Source organism: Drosophila ficusphila, unplaced genomic scaffold (genome assembly GCF_018152265.1).
Source record: "Drosophila ficusphila isolate 14025-0441.05 unplaced genomic scaffold, ASM1815226v1 contig_414, whole genome shotgun sequence".
NCBI classification, from domain to species: Eukaryota; Metazoa; Arthropoda; class Insecta; order Diptera; family Drosophilidae; genus Drosophila; species Drosophila ficusphila.
Window position 1 is genome coordinate 23,101,515 of NW_025064328.1, and position 21,458 is coordinate 23,122,972.

At 38.5% G+C, this 21,458-nt stretch overlaps 1 protein-coding gene across 2 annotated transcripts in view; it reads right to left on the bottom strand.

The window, feature by feature from the left end:
- LOC108101655 (transcriptional regulator ATRX homolog) overlaps positions 1 to 21,458 on the bottom strand; it is a 467,254-nt gene that overhangs the window by 351,909 nt on the left and 93,887 nt on the right. For both annotated transcript variants that reach the window (XR_006245477.1, XM_043208182.1), the window contains exons 5-6: positions 14,978 to 15,751; positions 14,752 to 14,921 (exon numbers count right to left, since the gene is read on the bottom strand). Coding sequence is in view for 1 of the 2 variants with exons in the window: in XM_043208182.1 (XP_043064117.1) it covers positions 14,752 to 14,921; positions 14,978 to 15,751 (944 nt within the window). In the remaining variant the exon portion in view is untranslated. The remainder of the gene's footprint in view (positions 1 to 14,751; positions 14,922 to 14,977; positions 15,752 to 21,458) is intronic.

Sequence of the window (21,458 nt, forward strand, 5' to 3'; positions counted from 1 at the left end):
TTTAACATCAAAAGAGTATACATAAGTCGAGCGCCCCTTAACCGTATTTTCCATCGAAAACCAATTTTTTGTTTCTAACGGAGAATGACAACAGTGCAATTAGAAAAACGAAAGAATAGAAGACAAATTTGGAGTCGTGCCGCCGTCGGGTGGAAGCAACGAAATCGTATTATAAGAGTGAGAAAAAGGGGGAAACTTAGGAATGTTCCTTTTCCTTTCCTGCACATTGATTGCTTGAATGCCACGAGACACCAGGTGACAGCCAGAACTGCAGGGAGATTACATCTCACGCTAACTAATACCATTATCCTCCTCTAGGTGGCGCAGGGAAGCTTGCGATCAGCTGTTTCCTTTTTACCTATTCGCTACAATGTGGAGGCTAAGCTAAATCGAGGCTTAGCGGTCCCACGCAAATTGGCATTTGCTGGGCCACAGCTGCCAATTGGACGTGTCTGGATATCACAAATTGTGTACGTCTTTCTTTGCGGTCTAGAAAACCTCGATTGCTAGCTTTGGAGATTGCGCCTTTTCATGGATCCTACTCCGATTGGATTTTCTTGCAACCTTCACAACGGCAATGATGACGAGCTAAATACAATTGAAAAACTTCAGTATTAACGGCCTAGTTTAGGCGGCGTGCCACTGGAGACCATACGCTCACTCGAACCGTCAAATGCAAAATATCAAAAGGCTCTGAATTTATTGATAAATCGATTTGATAATAAAGTTTTACATTTTCAGGCACACGTACAGGCAATATTTGGATTGAAGGGTGTCGAGAAGTGATCTGCCAAGGGTCTTCGGGAGCTCAGCGATTTTTTGTATTCTCATCTTCGTGCAATCCGTACCCTGGCCACTACGCAACAAATTTTGGATTGACTTTTAATTCATATCTGCGCTTATAAGCTGGAACAGAGAACGCGTGAAAAATGGAATGAAGATTGGCATATTGCTGAGCTATTGTTACCGATTTTTAGAGAAGCAGACACCATGCACCTTTTTATTAACTGTTAGCGGACAATTTGCAGCAATGTAAGTCAACCGATTGCACACATTGTCGCATGAAGCATCATTTTTTATTATACTCATTCGATACTCTTGCGCAATCACGGGATGCCAGCCATCGTGCATCATAAGCAGGTGTTGTGACTCCTAGTATATCTGTTTATCAGCCTTATTTCGAAATAAATACAATAAAATGGAGGATTCCACAAATTATTTCGTTCGCTGATCCTCACTTTAACAAATTGAAACGCATTGACCTGTTTGTTGAAGCTGGTATGTTTTTCGAAATAATTTCTATGGGGCAAATTCATTTGGATAGCAAGTTGACAACACTTCTGAACGCCAAGCTTGGTTGGATCATTTCTGGAGGGATGACTGCCAAATCATAAATCTGTTTCAGCTTTCATTGTTCAGGGTCCTATTGATTGTTCTTATAATGATACTCTTACTTTTTTAGGAAAGCGATTTTCGGAAATTGGGGACTTCAGTTCATCTATTTTCTTTGCTTGAAGACTGCGGTCGGGAGCATCGTGTTGTTGAAAAAGGAAAAAATTTCATCTCTAAAATAGCCGTTTGGATACCGTCAGAGAGCAATGATCCGTACAGCTACGGGTATCATCCAGAGAGCCGTTTTCAAGCCGTTCTGCTCATCGATTTGGAGTATGTTCAGAGCATATCGACACAACCTAGTCAAGTGCGCATAGGTGTGACGTTGAACCTGTAGTTCTCAAATCCGCTCTTCAAGTTTCTTTTTCTTTATCTTTGTCTATGTTGTCTTTTTAGCTAAGCTGCATTTGGGAACTTTTTGAATAAAAAACCAAGCTTTCGGCTAGCGCGCAGTTCATGACAAATTTCTGGGTAGCAACATACACTGTCGCATACATTCAAAGATTTGTGAAAAAGTCGTTGCGTGCCGGACGTGTTTTATATCCGAGTTCAAGTTCAAGTTTTCACCGAAAGAAACCGCGTGTGCGTCACCTATAAGTGAAGAAGTGGGATTGTAGTCACACAAAGTTGTCAAAAAGTAAAACTTACCAGTGTGCGGAGGTCTTCTCTGGACCCCAGAATCCCTCTAACTCCAGCAGCGTCGGCTCGGCACTGGGATGAAGGGGTGATACCCCCCTGCCGGTGAGTGAAAGCCCTTTTTACTCAATTTTCCGAATTGTGTGATTGGGTCTGCCATATTCGTGGTCAGTTGACTGATCAGCTGCGCTGCAGAGTTGCCAACTCGTAGCGAGCGCAAGCCGACCTGTCAACCCGCGGGGAAAGCTCTAAAGAAAGCTCTCCTCCGACATAAAGTGCAGCATACACGTAGGCGTTAGGTTAAAGACAAAAAAGGAATTATTAAAGTAATTTAGCAGTATTAAGGAGGCGCCCCAGGGCAAGGCTGAAAGCGCAACAGCTAAAAACATTGCTGCGCCGGAAGCTGACCCCCTCAGGAAGAGCAGTAAAATGGGGAGATCACCGACAAAGGTGCCAAAATATCCACCCATTTTCTCGCCTGCAGTAGAGCAGGAACAGCCGGAAACGGCGCATGCTGGAGGTCCCACAGATACTGGGGTCTTCCACTTCAGCGCAATTTCCGAGCTGGGGTCTTCCACTTCAGCGCAATTTCCGAGCAGAGACTGGTTCCGCTTATCGCCAATGGCGATATAGACGGAGTCATAGGCGCGATCGGGGCGAAACTGTCCCAATTAAACAGTATGATGATAGGCAAGACGAGGGTGATGTTGACGATTCCTATGAAGCAACTCGTCCAGCAGATCATCGCCCTTCAGAAGTCAGCTGTACAGATCCTGGAGACGGCCCCTATGAATCCCAGTGAGCAAAAGCCCACACCTAAGGCAACGAGAGAGCCCTAGAGCCGGTAAGCTCTCTGCGCCAAAAAGGCAGAAGGTGCCTCAGCCTTGCGGCACAAGCAATAAGGTGGTGAAATCCATCACCTACGCCAGTGCAGCAAAAAAAAGTTCTGGTCCTCTTCCGCCGAGCCATGCGGCCAAAGGCGCGACGGAGGGCGCAAGAGAATGGTCAACGGTTATCAAGAAACCGAAAAAGCAGTAGGCGCAGAATCAAGTGTGGCGAGGGTATTCAGTGTGCCGAAGTCTTGAAGTTGGTAAAAAATAACCCAACTTTGCAGCAACACAAAGATTGCGGTAAAGGCATCTGCATGACTGGTAGGGGCGAGATCATCACCTCATCAAAATGATGAAAACGGCCGACCCAGCTACATCCAAGCTACAGAAGGCTACGCAGGAGACTTTGTCTGATAAGGCAGAGGTTAAAGAATTGAAGGAGGATAGTCCAGGTTGAGATTAGGGACTACGAAGGCGATATTCCACCAGCGGCCATCCCTTCCCTCAGGAAGGCATACGGGGGCACGCTAATAGCCAAGATGAGCATTCCGCCCGTTCTTGCGGAGAAGATCGTAGCGGACGGAAAAATCCGCATCGATTGGTCGCACTGTAGAATGTGAAAGACAGTAGAGCCAAAGCGATGCTACAAATGCCTCGCATTTGGTCACATGGCCTTGCACTGCCGTAGCAAGGTCGACTTGTCCAAAGCGTGTTTTAACTGAGGTGGGCTCGATCACGTGTCCAAAAGCTGCAGCAAAGAGGCACGCTACATACTATGCGCAAAAACACATGGCGAAAACTGCAAGCACCCCACGCTTAGCTGAAGTTGCCCAGGCTCTTCAATGCCTGTTTCACTCAGAGAACGTTCCCTGAAGCCTGGAAAATACAGAGACTGGTACTATTACCCAAGGGCAATCAAAATGATAACCTTGCGGCCTATAAACCACTCTGCATGCTTGATACAGTAGAAAAGGTATATAAGCGGCTCATTTCAGAGTATCTTAGCAACAGGCAGCTTCTATACGACGCTGAGGAGGTCCGTCGAAGCTACACAGTTTCAGCAGGGGTTGGCTCAGGGCTCGGTCCTGGGCCCTACCCTCTGGAACTGCATGTACGACGGAATTCTCAACTTACAGCTCCCTGAAGGAGCAACATTGGCTTCGCAAGCGATATTGCCGTCATCGCAGTAGCGAAGCATTAGGTACCTTGGCGTAATCTTGGATCACCGGCTTATTCCATCTAGAAGTGACGAGCAACAAAACTCGCCACGTCCATAGCTAGAATGTTAGGGAATGTTAAAGAGGGCCAAAACAACAGAGTAGGCGCCTTCTGGCAAATGTGGTGAAATCCACAATCATGTATGCGACCTCGCCTACATGTAGCCGGTCATGCAAGGCGGCATACAGACGCGCCGCACTCCGAGTTATATGCGGCTTTCGGACCATTTCCGATGATATTGCATTGTTCCTAGCCGCCATGACGACCCTAGACCTGCTCGCAAATCAGGCGCAGGAGCTGGCCGGCGAAAATCCTTCGATCGATGAGATTAGAGCCCGCGTGGTCTCAGCGTGGCAAAGCCAATGGAGTGATAGCTTAAAAGGTAGGTGGACGTATAAGCTACTGCCCGATGTGGAGCGTTAGGCAGAAAGAAAGCACGGACAAGTTGACTTCTACATGACGCAACTATTGACAGGACATGGGTGCTTCAAATCCTATCTTCATAGGTTTGGGCACGAGACAGACACGTGCTGCACACACTGTGCTTGGGCAATCGAAGACGCAGAACATGTTGTCTTTGTCTGTCCGAGATTTGAAGCTATAAGCCATGAGCTCAGCTTAGCAATTGGAAAGTTGTTCATGGTCTCTGACCTGATGGATACGCTACTAGGCTCACAAAACAATTGGGATGCCGTAAGCAAAATTACAGTCTTTGTCCTAAAAGCCATGCGTCGCGCTGAACTTCATCGTAATCGTCTTCTAACCAAGTTTAATTACTAGTTGCGGTTTGTCAGGCCATCTCCCCCTCGCGAAGTAATACCCAAGGTTAAACCCTGCGGTTGTACCGTGAGAGGGAAGAGGAGAGTAGGATCAGGGTTTTACTGGGTGATAAACCCAGACTTCGGCTCTTCAAGCTTTCGCCCCTATACAAAAAAAAAAAATAAAAATAAAAATAAATAAATAAAACCTACTAACTTACACATAACTTGGGTGGCACATTCGTTGTCTTCCCCATAAACAGTAGAAATACGGCTATAAATATGTATATATCAGTGCGGTTAGCACGTGAGGTAGTCAGGTTGACTTCTCCTCGGTATATTAAATTGTACTTAATCAAATTGAGAAAATGTCTCGCTGTTTCTAGCAGTAAAGCGTGATTATCACAGAATATCAACAAAAAAAAGTTAACATCCAGCCGCAGCAGATAATTAGTTTCTCTTAATCTTATCTGCATAGTTACCATCGCTCTCTCTCTCTATCTTTTCTATTGCTCTCTTGTTGCTTGTTAGCTTAAACTTTGGGTCAGAAATCGCTTCTCAGATGTTATTCAAACACTTCTTTTCGATCCCGCGAACCATTTTTGTCAAACGCTGCCTTTCCAGAAATCAAAACCTAAATTTTCGTCGTTTAATTTCAATAGCTAATAAGAAAGCTTATAAGCTCCACATTTGGTGACCCCGATGTATTTTGTGCATAAAAAATAACCAGTGCAAGTCACAAAAATTAAATCATTTTACCAGGCTGCATATCTCACTTTATCGGTGTTGCAGCTTGTAACGAACTGTTTTTTTTTACTGTTTGCTCGCTACGTAAACGAGCGGCTAGCTCAGCTGAGTTTGTGTGTTCGTCCTACTCAATTTATTGTTGCATGATCCCGACCAAAAACTACACAAAAATATGGTTAGATTTAGCAATAGGGAGATTGGTTCTCGATTTTATTATTTGATTCGATCTGGAACGCTGCTGTCTGGCGACGATGATGACTCCCATGTCAACTCCTGCGGCGGCACTCCAATCTCGAGTCCGCTGCCTTACCGAGTCTTTCGGATCGCGTAATAGGCTTGCTACTGGTATCTCACAACTTGTTAAGCAGAAACCTCACTAGCGGGGCTAAGCAGCGCTGCCTGCAGTCAACACTCTTCGCTCCAGGAGTTTGGTCGGGACTTCGTCGGCCTGGCCCTCGGCAGGTCCTCACCCTCGTGTAAATCGAAGCCGGGTACCTTTCGCAGAACTCCACTAGATCTTCTTCGGCCTGGCCCTCAGCAGATCCTCACTCTCTTGTGAACCGACGCAGGGTACGCTCTTCCCCATGTAGCTCCTCCCGCTGTTACTATGCGGAGTTTCCCCTGCACCTGCATTTGTTGGGAGTTTTACGACTAGACAACTGTATTAAGCAATTATAAAACCTAGCAATAAACTTGACTGCGTTTCCCCTGGCTCACCTACACACTGGCCTAGTGACCCCAGAAAACTGCCAGACTTGATTGACTTCGCAGTTACAAAAAACATCCCACAAAAACTGATTAGCGCCATTTCTCTCTCGGATTTATCATCAGACCACTCGCCTGTACTTTTTAGCCTAAGCCAACAGCCAGTTAGTACCGACGTCATGTTAACCTCTAACAGCACAAACTGACTCAAATTCAAAAAATACGTAAGCTCGCACATCGAACTTACACCACAGCTAACTGGCGAAAATGACATCAACAGAACCTTAAGCATGCTAGAGTCAGTTTTGGCTTCAGCGGCTCAAATCGCAACACCACGAAGGGAAAACACAACACATAACACAAAGCATACGAATGCAGAAATAATCCAGCTAGTTCTTGCAAAGCGTCGTTCCCGGTGCAAATGGCAATTACTTCGATAGCCATCTGCAAAGCAACAGCTATAAGAAGCGTCACGCCGACTCACTAAGGCACTACAAGAAGAAGAAGACAGATCCCAACAACGCTATATAGAACAACTATCTCCATCCAGCTCAAAATTTCCACTATGGAAAGCCCACTCAATACTGAGTCCTCCAACAGTAACGGTTACGACAATAACCGTTGGGTTTCCAGCCAAACCCAGCTAAAATCTTGCGCAATATAAGATCGCAAACTGAAGAAGACTTTCCTATTCCCGAACCAATTGTATTTCGACCATGCAAAGTCATAAAAATTATAAAAGAGCAGCTACAACCGAGAAAATCTGCACGATCTCATAACTCTGGAAATGCTTAAAGAACTCCCACTATGCGCTGTTGACACAATATTATCCCAGCACATCCATTCTGCTTTCGCGAAAAACATGGAACTATCGAACGGGTGAACCGCAGCAAAACATCAGAAATTCGAAGTGCATTTGAAAATAGGAAATACTGCACTGCAGTATTTTTGGACATCTCTCAAGCATGACGGCCTAATACATAAAATTAAAATAACACGCATAAACTCCTGAAGTCATATATGTCATAAGTCATAACAGGATATTTGGAGTTCCTCAAGGCAGCGTTCTCGGGCTAACTTTATACCAACTCTACACTTCTGATATGTTTACGAGCAGACAACTGACTATGTCTACGTTTGCCGACGACACTGCGATCCTCAGCCGATCTAAATGTCCACAACAAGCTTCAGCGCAACTTGCGGCCCATCTAGATGTAGTGGAGAAATGGCTCTCGGACAGGCGTAGAAAAGTAACGTAAAGTAAATGATCAAAAATGTAAACAAGTAACGTTTACTTTAAATAAACGGCTTACCTGGCGCATGCATATTGAAGCTAAACGAACTCACCTAAGACTCAAGGCAAACAGTCTGCATTGGCTTATAAACTCCCGCTCCCCCTCTGTCTGGACTACAAGGTCCTTCTCAACGACACAGTTTTTAAACCAATCTAGACTTATGGCTCCCAGTTCTGAGCGAGTGCCAGCAACAGCAACGTAGAAATCGTGCAGAGATCCCAAGCAAAGATCCTGAGAACTATTACCGGGGCACCGTGGTACGTTCGGAGTGGAAATATTCAGAAAGACTTGAATATACTCCCCGTCCGAGATGTAATAGCGCAGCACATGGAAAATTACTGCACAATATGTAGCCGTTCCCGCCTTTGTCGTAACGACCGTCCCATCCAGCGACAACTATTAGGACAGTCTAACATAAATACAGTTTAACAAACTGTTAGAATAATGTAGTACTTTAAGATTTTAACAAATTTTTTTAGTCTCGTAAGAGAAGATTCAAAATAAACAACCAAAGTCTAAAAAAAAGAAAAACGTATCCACAAAGATAAGGCGACGCACTCATAGATATGGCAACACAATATCGGCAATTTTTTTTCTGAAGTGCAACAGAATGGGTTGAAATATTAGTTGATTATGACTGAGTTTCGTCCCACTTTAAACGAAAGCTCCCTACTTTTGGATCTTCAACGTATTACACTAGTTTACTCCCGAGGTCCTGTCGAGAGTCCTGGGTGTATTCTTAAACACTGTGCTAATGCACTGTGTAAGCCCCTTCTCAAGCTTTTTACCTTATTCATTCCGTTGCACAGACTTCAGTAAAGCACTTGGCTCTGTAAGTCAGTTCCTATTGATTCCTTTTTAGAGACATCAGAGTTACCTCTGATGTACCACAAGGAAGCCATCTGGGACCCACCTGGGACCACTTAATTAATGATTTTCCATTGTTCTTTGCGCATTCCCGCGTACTTATGTAATGAATACTCCTGTTATTTAAATTTCCAATTAGACCTCAGAAATTACACTGTGCGACAAAAAAATGTTTAAGTTGATTTTTTCTTATTTTTCACTTCTACTAATCAAAATAAGAATATAAGTTTTTGGATTTGTTAATATCAATAGCCAATCAGCTTCTACGCACACTCAAATGTCCCAAAAACGCGTGTTTTTGCATAATTCACAGCTTTATAATCACATATTGGGAAAATTTTTTTTTCACTGTTATAAGCGTTTTATGCAAGTTCAATATCTATTAATTAAAATGTATTAAGCAAATACACCGTTAGGCTTCATAACAATGCTTTAAAATTTTTTTCTCCCAGCTCTATACTCTGGGCGACCTCTGAAAAAGCCAAAAAAATCAGAAAAAAAATTCACTTTTAAAAAAAATAATAGTTTATTGGAAATAAAAAAAAAAATAATATTTTGTGTTAATTATTTTCATAATAATAAGTTCATAAAATTTACCATGAAACAAGAAAGGAAGGTAGCTTCGGCAAGCCGAAGCTTATATACCCTTGCAGTCGAACAAAATACATTAAATACAATACATTCAGTCAGAAGTTTGCAACGCAGTTAAGGAGACACCTCAGACCCCATAAAGTATATATATTCTTGATCAGCATCACGAGTAGAATCATAATACTTATGTACGTCTGTCCGTCTGTCCGTCTGGCCGTCTGTCCGTCTGTCTGTTTCTCTTCAAACTAGTCTCTCAGTTTCAAGATAGCTTTAACTTCTGAAACTTTCCAAAAGGTGTGTAGTTGTTGCACGCAGTATATAAGTCGGAACGGGCCGGATCGGACGACTATATAGGATAGCTCCCATACCAGAGATTGAAATCCAAAATTCTAACTCCGTTGTTTTTGATAAGATCGACTTGAATTCTTCAAGATGGAGTTTTCTAACTGCTATTGTATTTCGGATTAAATTTTATTAAAATCGGACAACACTATCATATAGCTGCCATAGGAAAGATCGATAAATATATATATACAGGCAGGCTCCGGTTTTTACTTTTTTTTCTCGTTTTCGTTTTTGGGCGAAAACGTACGTTTTCGTTTTAGGTGCTCCGGTTTTCACAAACTTTTTGTCATCGTTTCGTTATCGGAATGGTTCAAACAGCTGACTTTTTTTGGTCAAAAGTAAACAACGCGAAAAAATGCCTTTCATATTTTCAATTGACTGTTTTGAAGCCAAAAAAAAGGCAGAAATTGATTGAATTAAAAAATTCGAGACATTTTAGATGCAGCACATGTGTTTTTAATATGTCTGACGATCGGTAAATTAAGTTGTCTTACTTACATTTTTGAAAGTTCAAAAAAGCCTCCATCAGAAATCAGCTGTTTCCCACAATAAGGGGCTGCCACCTTTTTTGCAGCTTTCATTCCACTATTCTCAACCACTTTTTTACTGCACTTTTGCCATTTAAGAAACTAAATTAATCATATTTATTTATAAAAAGCTTATTTAACTTTTTTTTACAAATATTTTATTCTTTGTTTTCATTTTATAAGTATTTTTAAGTGGTTGTTTTGTTCCACTACAAGAACGGCAGCATTTACGATAACTTTTAGCAAGAGGTTTATCGACCCCTGAGCAAAACGAAATTTGTTGTTGCAGACGGCAAATATTTTTTTATGAAATCAAGATGGGGTCAGAAAATAATTATTTAAAAAATAAATACGAATTAGATTGATATACTGAGGGTGGGAAATGAACATCAATAGACCAAGGAATCAACTATTTTTTTACTTTTGCAATTAAGAACCGATTTGATGTAGAAAAAGGCATTTACTTTTCATTTCGACAAAAAAAAAATTTGATCGTTTTTGAAAACGAAAAATTCTTGTGAAAGTGAAAACCGGAGCACCAATTCTCGTTTTCAAAAACGAAAACGAGAGAATCTTGTGAAAGTGAAAAACCGGAGCCTGCCTGATAAATAGTGGAAAAAAAAATTATAAAGTCGTTTTTTTTTATTCCACGAACATGATTTTTACAACATCAATTTTGTTACCTACCCTTGAACCGAGAAAAAAAATGTCATAAAAATCGGACAACTATATCATATAGCTGCCATAGGAAAGATCGAAAAATCCGTATAGAATTAACGGAAATAAAATGATAATACCGTTGTTTTTCATCAGACAATCATAATTTTTGAAGTGTAGAGGTTTCCAACGACATTTGAATAACGAATTGAATTTCATCAAAATTGGACGACTATGTATATCATATAGCTACCATAATAACAATAGTCGAAAATATGAAAAATCAATAGAAGAACAAGAAAGGAAGCTAGCTTCGGCAAGCCGAAGCTTATATACCCTTGCAGTCATCAAATATGTCGAACAAAATCCATAAAGGCTAAACAACATCGAAGCTATAACGATTTTTATACCCTTGCAGAGCAAAAGGGTATTATAATTTCAGTCAGAAGTTTGCAACGCAGTGAAGGAGACACCTCGGACCCCATAAAGTATATATATTCTTGATCAGCATCACGAGCAGATTCGAAATATGTATGTACGTCTGTCCGTCTGTCCGTCTGTCCATCTGTCCGTCTGTCCGTCTGTCCGTCTGTCCGTTTCCGCGCAAACTAGTCTCTCAGTTTTAAAGCTATCGTGCTGAAACTTTCCCAAAAGATGTGTAGTTGTTGCACGCAGTATATAAGTCGGAACGGGCCGGATCGGCCGACTATATCGGATAGCTCCAATACAAGAGAATGAAATAAAAAATTCTCACTCTGTTGTTTTTGATCAGATCGACTTGATTTCTTCAAGATGGAGTTTTTTAACTGTTATTGAATTTCGGATTAAATTTGAACAAAATCGGATAACTCTATCATATAGCTGCCATAGGAGAGATCGAAAATTATATATAGAATTAATGGAAATAAATTGATAACATCGTTGTTTTTTATCCCACGTGCATGATTTTTTGAATATCAAGTTTTTTAACAACGATATAAAATTGAGAAAAAAGTTTCATAAAAATCGGTCATCTATATCTTATAGCTGCCATAGGAAAGATCGAAAAATCTATATAGAAATAATGGAAATAAAATTATAACATCGTTGTTTTTATCAGACAAGCATGATTTTTGGAATATAGAGTTTTCTTACGACTCTTGAATTACGAATTAAATTTGATCAAAATCGGACAACTATATCATATAGCTCCCATATGATCCATAGTCGGAAATATGGAAAATGAATAGAAAAATCGTTATAGTTTCGATGTTGTTTAGCCTTTATGCGTTTTGTTCGACATATTTGATGACTGCAAGGGTATATAAGCTTCGGCTTGCCGAAGCTAGCTTCCTTTCTTGTTTTCCATATTTTTGACTATTGTTCATATCGCAGCTATGTATAGATATAGTTGTCCGATTTTGATCAAATTTAATACGTAATTAAGGAGTCGTAAGAAAACTCTATATTTCAAAAAATCATACTTGTCTGATGAAAAACCACGATGTTATAATTTTACTTCCATTATTTCTATATAGATTTTTCGATCTTTCCTATGACAGCTATATGATATAGTTGTCCGATTTTTATGAAACTTTTTTCTCAATTTTATATCGTTGTTAAAAAACTTGATATTCAAAAAATCATGCACGTGGGATAAAAAACAACGATGTTATCAATTTATTTCCATTAATTCTATATATAATTTTCGATCTCTCCTATGGCAGCTATATGATAGAGTTATCCGAAATTCAATAGTAGTTAGAAAACGCCATCTGGAAGAATTCAAGTCGATCTGATCAAAAACAGCGGCCTGGGAATTTTTTATTTCATTCTCTCGTATTGGAGCTATCCGATATAGTCGGCCGATCTGGCTCGTTCCGACTTATATACTGCGTGCAATAACTACACACCTTTTGGAAAGTTTCAGCAAGATAGCTTTAAAACTGAGAGACTAGTTTGAAGAGAAACAGACAGACGGACAGACGGCCAGACGGACAGACGTACATAATAGACTTCTGCATGAATGCATCCAAAACGACAAATGAATCACTTATTCTAAAAGTGGGCACACTATTTTTTCTGCACAGTACATTTGGGTGTGAGTGAATAGGGTAGTATTGTCTGTTTTGAATGACAGTAGTCTCACTCATTCCATAGTTGTACAGCTGTTAATGAGGACAGCAAAACTGGTGTGCAGTAGTCAACGCACTGTACAGTGCACAGTGGTTGCGCCCATAGGCCAAAAATAAAAAAAGTCATAACAACAAAAATGTACGAAAAGTAAACAAATCGTTTCTAAATTGTCCAAACTTCTTGATGGCAAACTTTATTTTTCTGTAAAACTAACGGTTCTTTTTAAAAATAGAATTAAAGTTGTAAGAAGGTGTTCATTTGCACAGCGCAGCTTGCGCGCATCGCGAACATTTCATAGCAAAACCGAACTTTGAAGAGGTCAGTTCATTTTTTACGTGTCCAAATTTAAAATATTTTTAATGGATTTTGAAGTTGAAGGTATTTTCTAAAATTTGAGATATTATAAAAAAACGTGCTTGCTAAACTGTTCTTGTTATATAAATTTGAAATAATACATGTTTTTTGTCTATATTTTGAACGTCTTTTTATGTTTAGCTAAAGTTTTAGTAGTGATGCCACAAAAATCCACAATTAAGTTGTATACCAATGTGTTTGACTGGCTTTTAAGGTAATAAATGTGTAATTTTTTTTTGCAGAAATTTGCAGATGTGCCTAAAATCGTAAAAATTCTAACACCGTCTTTACTTTTTCAGGGTCAGTTTTGCACTACAAAAATTTGTTTTCGCTCGTGTGCTTGTTGTGCCGTTCTTCGTCTTGCTCTGTCTTCGTCTTTTGAGTTTGTGTTTATTAACCGTTTTTCATTTATTGATTTATTTTTTCTTTTATTTCTTTTTTCTTTTTGTTTATTCCCTTGCTTAAAAATTGAATAGGTTTTTCTTATAAGTGTTTATTCTCACGATTATATGTTTTTAATGTATGGGGCAGCGAAGTGGGTAGCGCCGTCGAAAGGCGAACAAAATTGATTGAAGGTATAGAAGCGAATATTATAAAAAACAGCTATATTGTTGACAAGAGTGAAGTAAAATAAATATATATAAAAAATATTAGCCTGATCTGACCATAAAAAGTGATTTTAGGACTGCACTGATCCAATCGTTCCTATGGAAGCTATAGGATATAGTGGTACGATCCGGTCAATTTTTTTATATTGTATTTATAATATTTTTATAGATTTTTTGTGAAAGTTTCATAGCGATAGCACAACTAGAAGTATTTATGGCCGCGGTTCCATACAAGCCCGACCACTGTGCAGTGTTTTGGTGTGCAGTTAACTTACTGTACAGTGAGTAAAACTTCATGACTGGTTCATACACACATATATGTATAGTTCTCGTGAGTATGTATGTCCGATTAAAAATTTGATTTGTTTTTTCGTTTTAAATGTATTTATTATAAAATAAAAAAATTAGAAATTATTTATATTTAAATTTAAACTAATTATAATAATTATTTTATGTTATTAAAGAACCTATATTTAAGTTATTAATATTGTAATGTAGGAACATTATTTTGTTTACCATGTCTTCAGTGGTGGCAATTTCGGACAGTTTTTCGGAAAATAAATTTTTGGCAACTGAAACATACTGCACTCATCTGCACAGTTGTTCACAGTCAACATACAAGCTATACAGCGTTGATAAAAAGGAAAAATATAGTACTCCTTACGAAGAGTACAACCATATACTGAACCCACTCGAAGTGAGTACACTAAATATGTTGTGCTATCTTCTTCTGACCTATAGAGTATACTGTACAGTAAGGAATGAGTGCAGTGTTTTTGAACACACTACACTACTGTACAGATCTGTTATGCCACAAATGAGTGCATTCATGCAGAAGTCTAGTACATAACATAAGTATTATGATTCTACTCGTGATGCTGATCAAGAATATATATACTTTATGGGGTCTCCTTCACTGCGTTGCAAACTTCTGACTGAAATTATAATACCCTTTTGCTCTGCAAGGGTATAAAAAACGTTATAGCTTCGATGCTGTTTAACCTTAATGTATTTTGTTCGACTGCAAGGGTATATAAGCTTCGGCTTGCCGAAGCTAGCTTCCCTTTCTTGTTTTATTATAAAATGCTTATAAGAAATGAACTTACGAGGAATCAGGAAATACGAAAACCTTTATACGGTAACTGTCTCCTATTGCACATAACCACTGTTGAAATTCGTCAGCCCAGTTCATGACTGTGCTTTTTGGGCATAGTATCAAAATTTTTGATGTACTTAGTTCCTTGTAAGATGTAACCGTATGCAGCAATGTAATTAACTAAAAAACAAAATTGATGTAGATTTATTATTATATATTCCTTTATATTCATTTACCTGAAGAGTTTTTCCAAGGCCCATGCAGTGAGCCAAAATACATCCAGATCCAGAATTTTCCTTGTTTAGATCAATGCCGCCATAACAAGAATCGTACATAAATTTAACTCCATCTTTCTGATGAGGCTTTAATAGCTTAACAAGATTCCCATTCACTTTGATAAATGTTTTCGTTTTTTCAATATAGTCAAGTATGAGATCAGAGTTCTGTAAAAACTTTAAGTTATTTTTAATTGCTTTTGAAAGAACAGCATTTTTCCTCTCTAGCCTCCGAATTCTTTCGGTTTCATTTTTTTGCGCTTCTCTTGTTTCCAGAGCGAGTTGATCCGTTCGGAGCATTGGTTTAATTAGTCTTCCCTTTAGTAAACCAACATATTCATTATCTGAAAAATCGCTTTCAGAACTTAGTATAATTTCATTTTGTTGATGTGGCATTTCTGATTCGCTATTCTGTTTTTCAGAAGAATTTACATTGGATGTCACTACATCACCTGCTGGCATAATATTATCCAACTTTTCAGATTCTCTTTCTTCAAAGAACTTTTTATTGTTTAATACAGGTTTTCGACTTTTATTAGTTTTAAATACATGCAGAAACTTATCTACAATACTAGTCGAAATGTCTTTACCTGCTGAATCCGATTCCATTAAAGATTCGTAGCTACTTTGTTTTGATAGTCTAGAATCGCTATTCGAATCATTTAAAAGTTGGTGCTTGATTTTTTCATTGTAACGTGATAAAAATTCGCCTTCTGTTAAATTATTACTGTCACTCTGGAACCATTAATGTAATTTATTAGATTTATTCTGCCAGTATGAAAATAAACAAGAAATGGATCTAGCTTCAGATAGCCGAAGCTTAACTATATACCCTTGCAGTCTCCACAAATGTCGAGCCAAATGCACAAGGGCTAAACAATTTTCTATTTATTTTCTATATTTTTACCAATTGTTCCTAGTACAGTTAGTCGTCTGATTTTCATGAAATTTAATTTAAATTCTAGAGTCGCCAGAAAACTTTATTTCGGTAAACCGAAGCTGATATACCCTTGCAGTCATCAAATTTACATTCTTTCACTCCACCCGGGAGCATAGAGCCTCTGCGATTTTTTGTTGAGGATTCATTTATCTTTGGTTTTTGGAACGTACTGGTGATTAGCCAGTAGCGACTTATCCTAGCGGTGGGGTTGCCACCTGGCGCCATCTAGGAGTGCCGAAAGTTCTATTGTTGTATCCATAGTAACGTGGACGAGGGGGTGTGCGGGTGCGGGGAGCCGAAATTTGTGACTATTGTTAAGTGAGCGATAGAGCATAGAAGTGGTGGAGATTTGGAAAAAGAAACCGTTTTTTTTTTTTTTTTGGGAGCCTCGGACTCGAACCCGGGCCTTTTGGATCGGAGGCCAGCGCTCTACCTGCTGGGCCACCGTCATCAAATATGTCAAATAAAATACATAAAGGCTAAACAACATCGGAGCTATGACGATTTTTACTGTATTCACAAAATCAGATAAATCTATCATATCGCTGCCATAGGAATGATCAAAGAATATGTATACGAGGTGTGTTCAAAAAGTATCGCGAATTTTGAATTTTCGCCGGTTACCTCGTATCGAATTTTGATTTTTTTTGTGGCGTTATGTTGGTCCTCATGTCTCTCACTTATGCCGACAAGCTCGGTCTTTTTGAATGTTCACTTAATTGTTGACAGCTGCTTTGCTTGCACGTGTTTTGGATCGTCTTCGATTTTTACCTATTCAAAAAAATGGATCAATGAACCTGTATCAAATTTTTGACGAATGTTGACTGTGGCATACGGAGAAGCTACCTTGGACCGAAGCAACGTTTATCGGTGGCACAAAATGTTCTCAGAAGGCCGAGAAGATGTGAACGACAAAGAGCGTGCCGGACGCCCGAGCACTTCAAGTTCGGTCGAATGTGAAAGTTTTGGTGACAGTTTTCTTCGATTGCAGTGGCGTGGTGCATCATGAGTTCTTGCCACAGCACAGTGGGCCAGGATTGGAAAAAAGTGGCAAAATTAATAACTCCCAAATTATCAATGGATTTAAAACTTTTAGTATGTTATCTTATGTTCTTGGGGTCGCTGATTCCGAATCTGAAATTGGAGTTTCAAAATTTGAAATGGCGGACTGAATATAATGACTTTTCTAAAAACTGATTAATTCTCATTGAAACTTGTTATTAAATTATGTACTTCTAATCAATATTTTTAATTTTTTTATATCAATTTATATATTTTTAAAGAGGATTTGTGATAATTTTGTTTTATAATTATATATTACGCTTAGGATTAGCTGCTTTTGCTAAAGCACTCAGGATGTGCCACGAGAAGGCCCCTAAACCGATTTAACATCCCGTTTTTTTTTTGTTTTGGTTTTTAATTTTTTTTTTTTTTTAATTTTTTAATTTTTTTTTTTTTTTTTTAAATTTTTTTTTTATTTTTTAATTTTTTTTTGCATTTTTTAAATTTAATTTTTTTTTTTTAATTTTTTAATTACCTACTAGCCATCAATAGTTTTTCTGCATTATGGTTGTATTCTGCACTCAAATTCGCAATTTCGTATCTCTTAGAACGATTCTGTCTAGAACTGAATTCTATTTTTGGACGACCAGGGCCCGCACGACTTACATTACTTTTTTCAAGTAATCCGAATCCTTCGGTTTGAATATTAAAAACAGAATTCATCCAGTCTTCGTTTTTTAATAAAAAGCGATCGAGTTTTCTATTGGCTTTATTCAACTTTCCTTTGTATTTTGATATTAAAGTTCTTAAAGACACTCTTAAGCGGTTCATTGCTTCTTGAGATGAGCTATTTGGATCAATATGTAACTTTTTTAAAATACACTGCTCGCCACTTGAATAGGACACCCTGTATGCTTCCTTTACATCGACTCATAACTCGAAAACGAAATAATAAAATAACGGAATTTTTGCATATTATCTGTGTCCACACTTTATTCGCTCTTTCTGGTATATTCCAAGATTTGGAATAGAACCGTTATAAAGTTGTGTGCACTTTTTGTGAGCATTCGTAAAAGTACAATGAAATTTTTGCGCCACTTGAATAGAACATCCATTTTATTTTGTCGGTATCGTTCGCACAAACACGCCAAATTCAAGTTACTTGGGCTTTTTCATTTAATTCAAGAGTAAATTAAATTAAAAAGTAAAAATGGGGCGTGGCACTTCATTATCTGAAGCGGAGAAAGGCAAAATCCAAGCCTACAAGGATTCTGGCTTATCTATTGCCAAAATAGCTAAAAAAATCGACAGGAGCCGTCACGTGGTAACCAATTTTTTAAATAATGAGGATAATTATGGCAAAAACATGAAGGGCCGCACTCACAGTGTACTTACTAGCGCGGACAAGCGACTTATAATCAGAGAAGCTTCCAATTCGCACGACTCTTTGGCAAAGATAAGACAAAAATGTGACGTCAAAGCAAGTTTGACAACCATGCGTCGAGTCATCAATAATGTTCCACATCTGAAGAGACTAAAAATCAAGAAGAAGCCACCTCTTAACCCGGTTCGGAAGCTGCAACGCCTTGATTTCGCTCGCGCTCATGTGACCTGGACTTCGGAGTGGCATCGTGTCGTCTTTTCAGACGAAAAAAAGTTTAATTTGGAGGGTCCAGATGGCTACAGCTACTATTTTCATGATCTTCGAAAAGAACCACACCATCTTGATAAGTTGCACAGCAGTGCTGGAGGTATTATGGTGTGGGGGGCCATTTCTTATTATGGCACCTGTCAGCTTAAATTTGTTAAAACTACCATGAATGCATTAAGCTATAATGCAATATTGAAAGAGGCCTTTCCCCACTTCCAAACACTTTTCGCAAATTTAAAATGGATTTATCAACACGATAATGCCCCAATACATACGGCTCGGATAGTTAATTCGTATATAACAAGCCAAAACGTGGAGGTATTAAAGTGGCCACCATATTCGCCGGACTTAAACATCATTGAGAATGTGTGGGGATGGCTAACACGTGAAGTATATGGATCCGGCCAGCAATATTCGAGCGTTCCCGAGCTTATGGCAGCTATCAAATTAGCATGGGACTCGATTACGTTGAGTTATTTGGAAAAATTATACGCATCCCTTCCAAACCGAATGTGTGAAGTTTTGGAAAACAAAGGTGGCTCAACACATTATTAAAAAAATTTTTTTTTGTTACAAAATACCTTAAACTAGAATATATTAAGTAATTTTAATGTTTGAATAAAGTTTGAAAATTCTAAACATTTTTTTTTGGGAATGTGTCCTAATCAAGTGGTGCAAAATGAAGACTGCACAATTGGTTACTAATTGTTTAACAATTTTTTTTTTATACTTACAACTTTTTAAAAATATTGTAATTTTTGCAACACTACTAGATTTAAATTAACTTAACTAAAACAATAAAATTATGTTCCTAGATGGCTTGGCTTGGCAGCAATTAAAGTTATAAAATCTAGTTTAGAGGTGTCCTATTCAAGTGGCGAGCAGTGTATATTCAAAGACTGGTTCGATAACATTCTTGGAATCATTCAATTTTTGCAAAATTTCTCCTTTTGTGAAGGTCTCCACGCTTACAATAATAGACAAAACGCTCTATTCGGATTTAAAAAGTTCGATTTCACCACACCGTCACCAGTTGGTTTGCTTGCAGAAAGCATTCAGCACGCTGCAGCGCATGTAAATTCCTGCACAAATGTGTATATGCAAGCTTGCAAAAATGTGGAAGCGCGCTAGGTTTTTTATTTATTTCTTTCTTAAAACAAAAAACGCTCAAGAAGGCGCAACTTTTTCAAAAACAGCATATTTCAAGGAATAATTCCGACTAATTCACATATTGATATCTAGGGGAACGAAGGGGAACGCCTATTTGGAAGTGTCGCAAACATTGAAAATCGTATAACTTTGTATTAAAAATAATAAAAAAAATATTTTTTCGACTTTTTTGAAGAAAAAAACTATTATTTTTGGTTTCCGTAACATTATTAGTTGTAAAAAAATAATAAATAGTTTTGTATCACACAGAAATAAAAATTTATTTGTATTTAAGGCAAGGTACATTTATCTGAGTTTCAAGCAATATTTTCTATTTAAATTCCTTGTAAAAATTGTAATTTGTAACCAAATGCTTTGAAACTTTGACAAATACTAGTCCAATATAACCGTTTTTTATACAGCTAACTACTTTTTTGAAATTCCGAAATCGGTTTTTTGCCACTTTTTGGATTTTCTGGCCCACTGTGCACAGGGAAGAACGGTCAATAAGAAATATTACCCGCAAGTTATGCGCAATTTGCGCGAAACAATCCGCCAGATAACGCCATAACGCCCCTGCTCACACATCGTTGCTTGTGCGCGACTTTTTGGCCAAAAACAACACACTAAGGTTGCCGCAGCCACTGTATTCCCCAGATCTGGCCCCCTGTGACTTTTTCTTGTTTCCTAAACTGAAGAGGCCCATGAAAGGGCGACGTTACGCTACGCTTGACGAGATAAAGACGGCGTCGAAGGAGGAGCTGAACAAGATAAAAAAAAATGATTTTGAAGTGCTTCGAAGATTGGAAAAACCGTTGGCACAAGTGCATATTGTCTCATGGGGATTACTTTGAGGGGAAAAAATAGATATCCATACTAATCTATACTAATATTATAAAGAGGTAAAATTTGTTTGTTTGTTTGCAGCGAATAGGCTCCGGAGCTACTGGTCCGATTTAAAAAATTCTTTCACCGATAGAAAGCTATATTATCGTGGAGTTAAATAGGCTATAATTTATTTTGAAAAAAATTAGGGATCCGTAAGAAAATTGCAATATTGTCGCATATAAAGTGAGTTGCTACCTCATCACACTGACAAATACGCTCCCATAGCATTTTAACTCAATTTTTGTGTTCACTGTGAAATTGTGAAAAAAAAGAATTTTTATTTAATTTAAGTTAAACTGTGAAAATTATGTGGATCGCGCATTTGAGGATAAATTCACCAATCTGTCCATAGTCCAAAATGCTTAGAGGACGACGTGCAAACATTGGCCGCAGACATCCAAGCCAGCATAAAGTATATTCACAAAACTTAAGCGAAGAACGACAAATGAGCACATGGAGATTATTGGCATCATTCAATCGCTTGGCACTCCAATATGACCCCACTGCGAACTACAGTGATAATGAAAATTTAGATATTGGACCAATGGCGACTATATACCGATATTGCAGGGCGTTAAAGTTTAAAAGAGAAACTGCTGGATTGTGCTGCGCAAGTGAAAAAGTCAATCTGGAAAAAGTGTTAAATCGCCATCTTTCTATACTTCCATATATGGGACATTCTTTTACAAATCGTACACCTTTTTTTGCGTCACAACTCCATTTTTTGTCAAAATTTTTTTCCAGGTGTAGGAAGCAAAATAAAAAGACACGTGTATCGGTATTTTGCTTAAAAATTTTTTTTTACAAAGTTA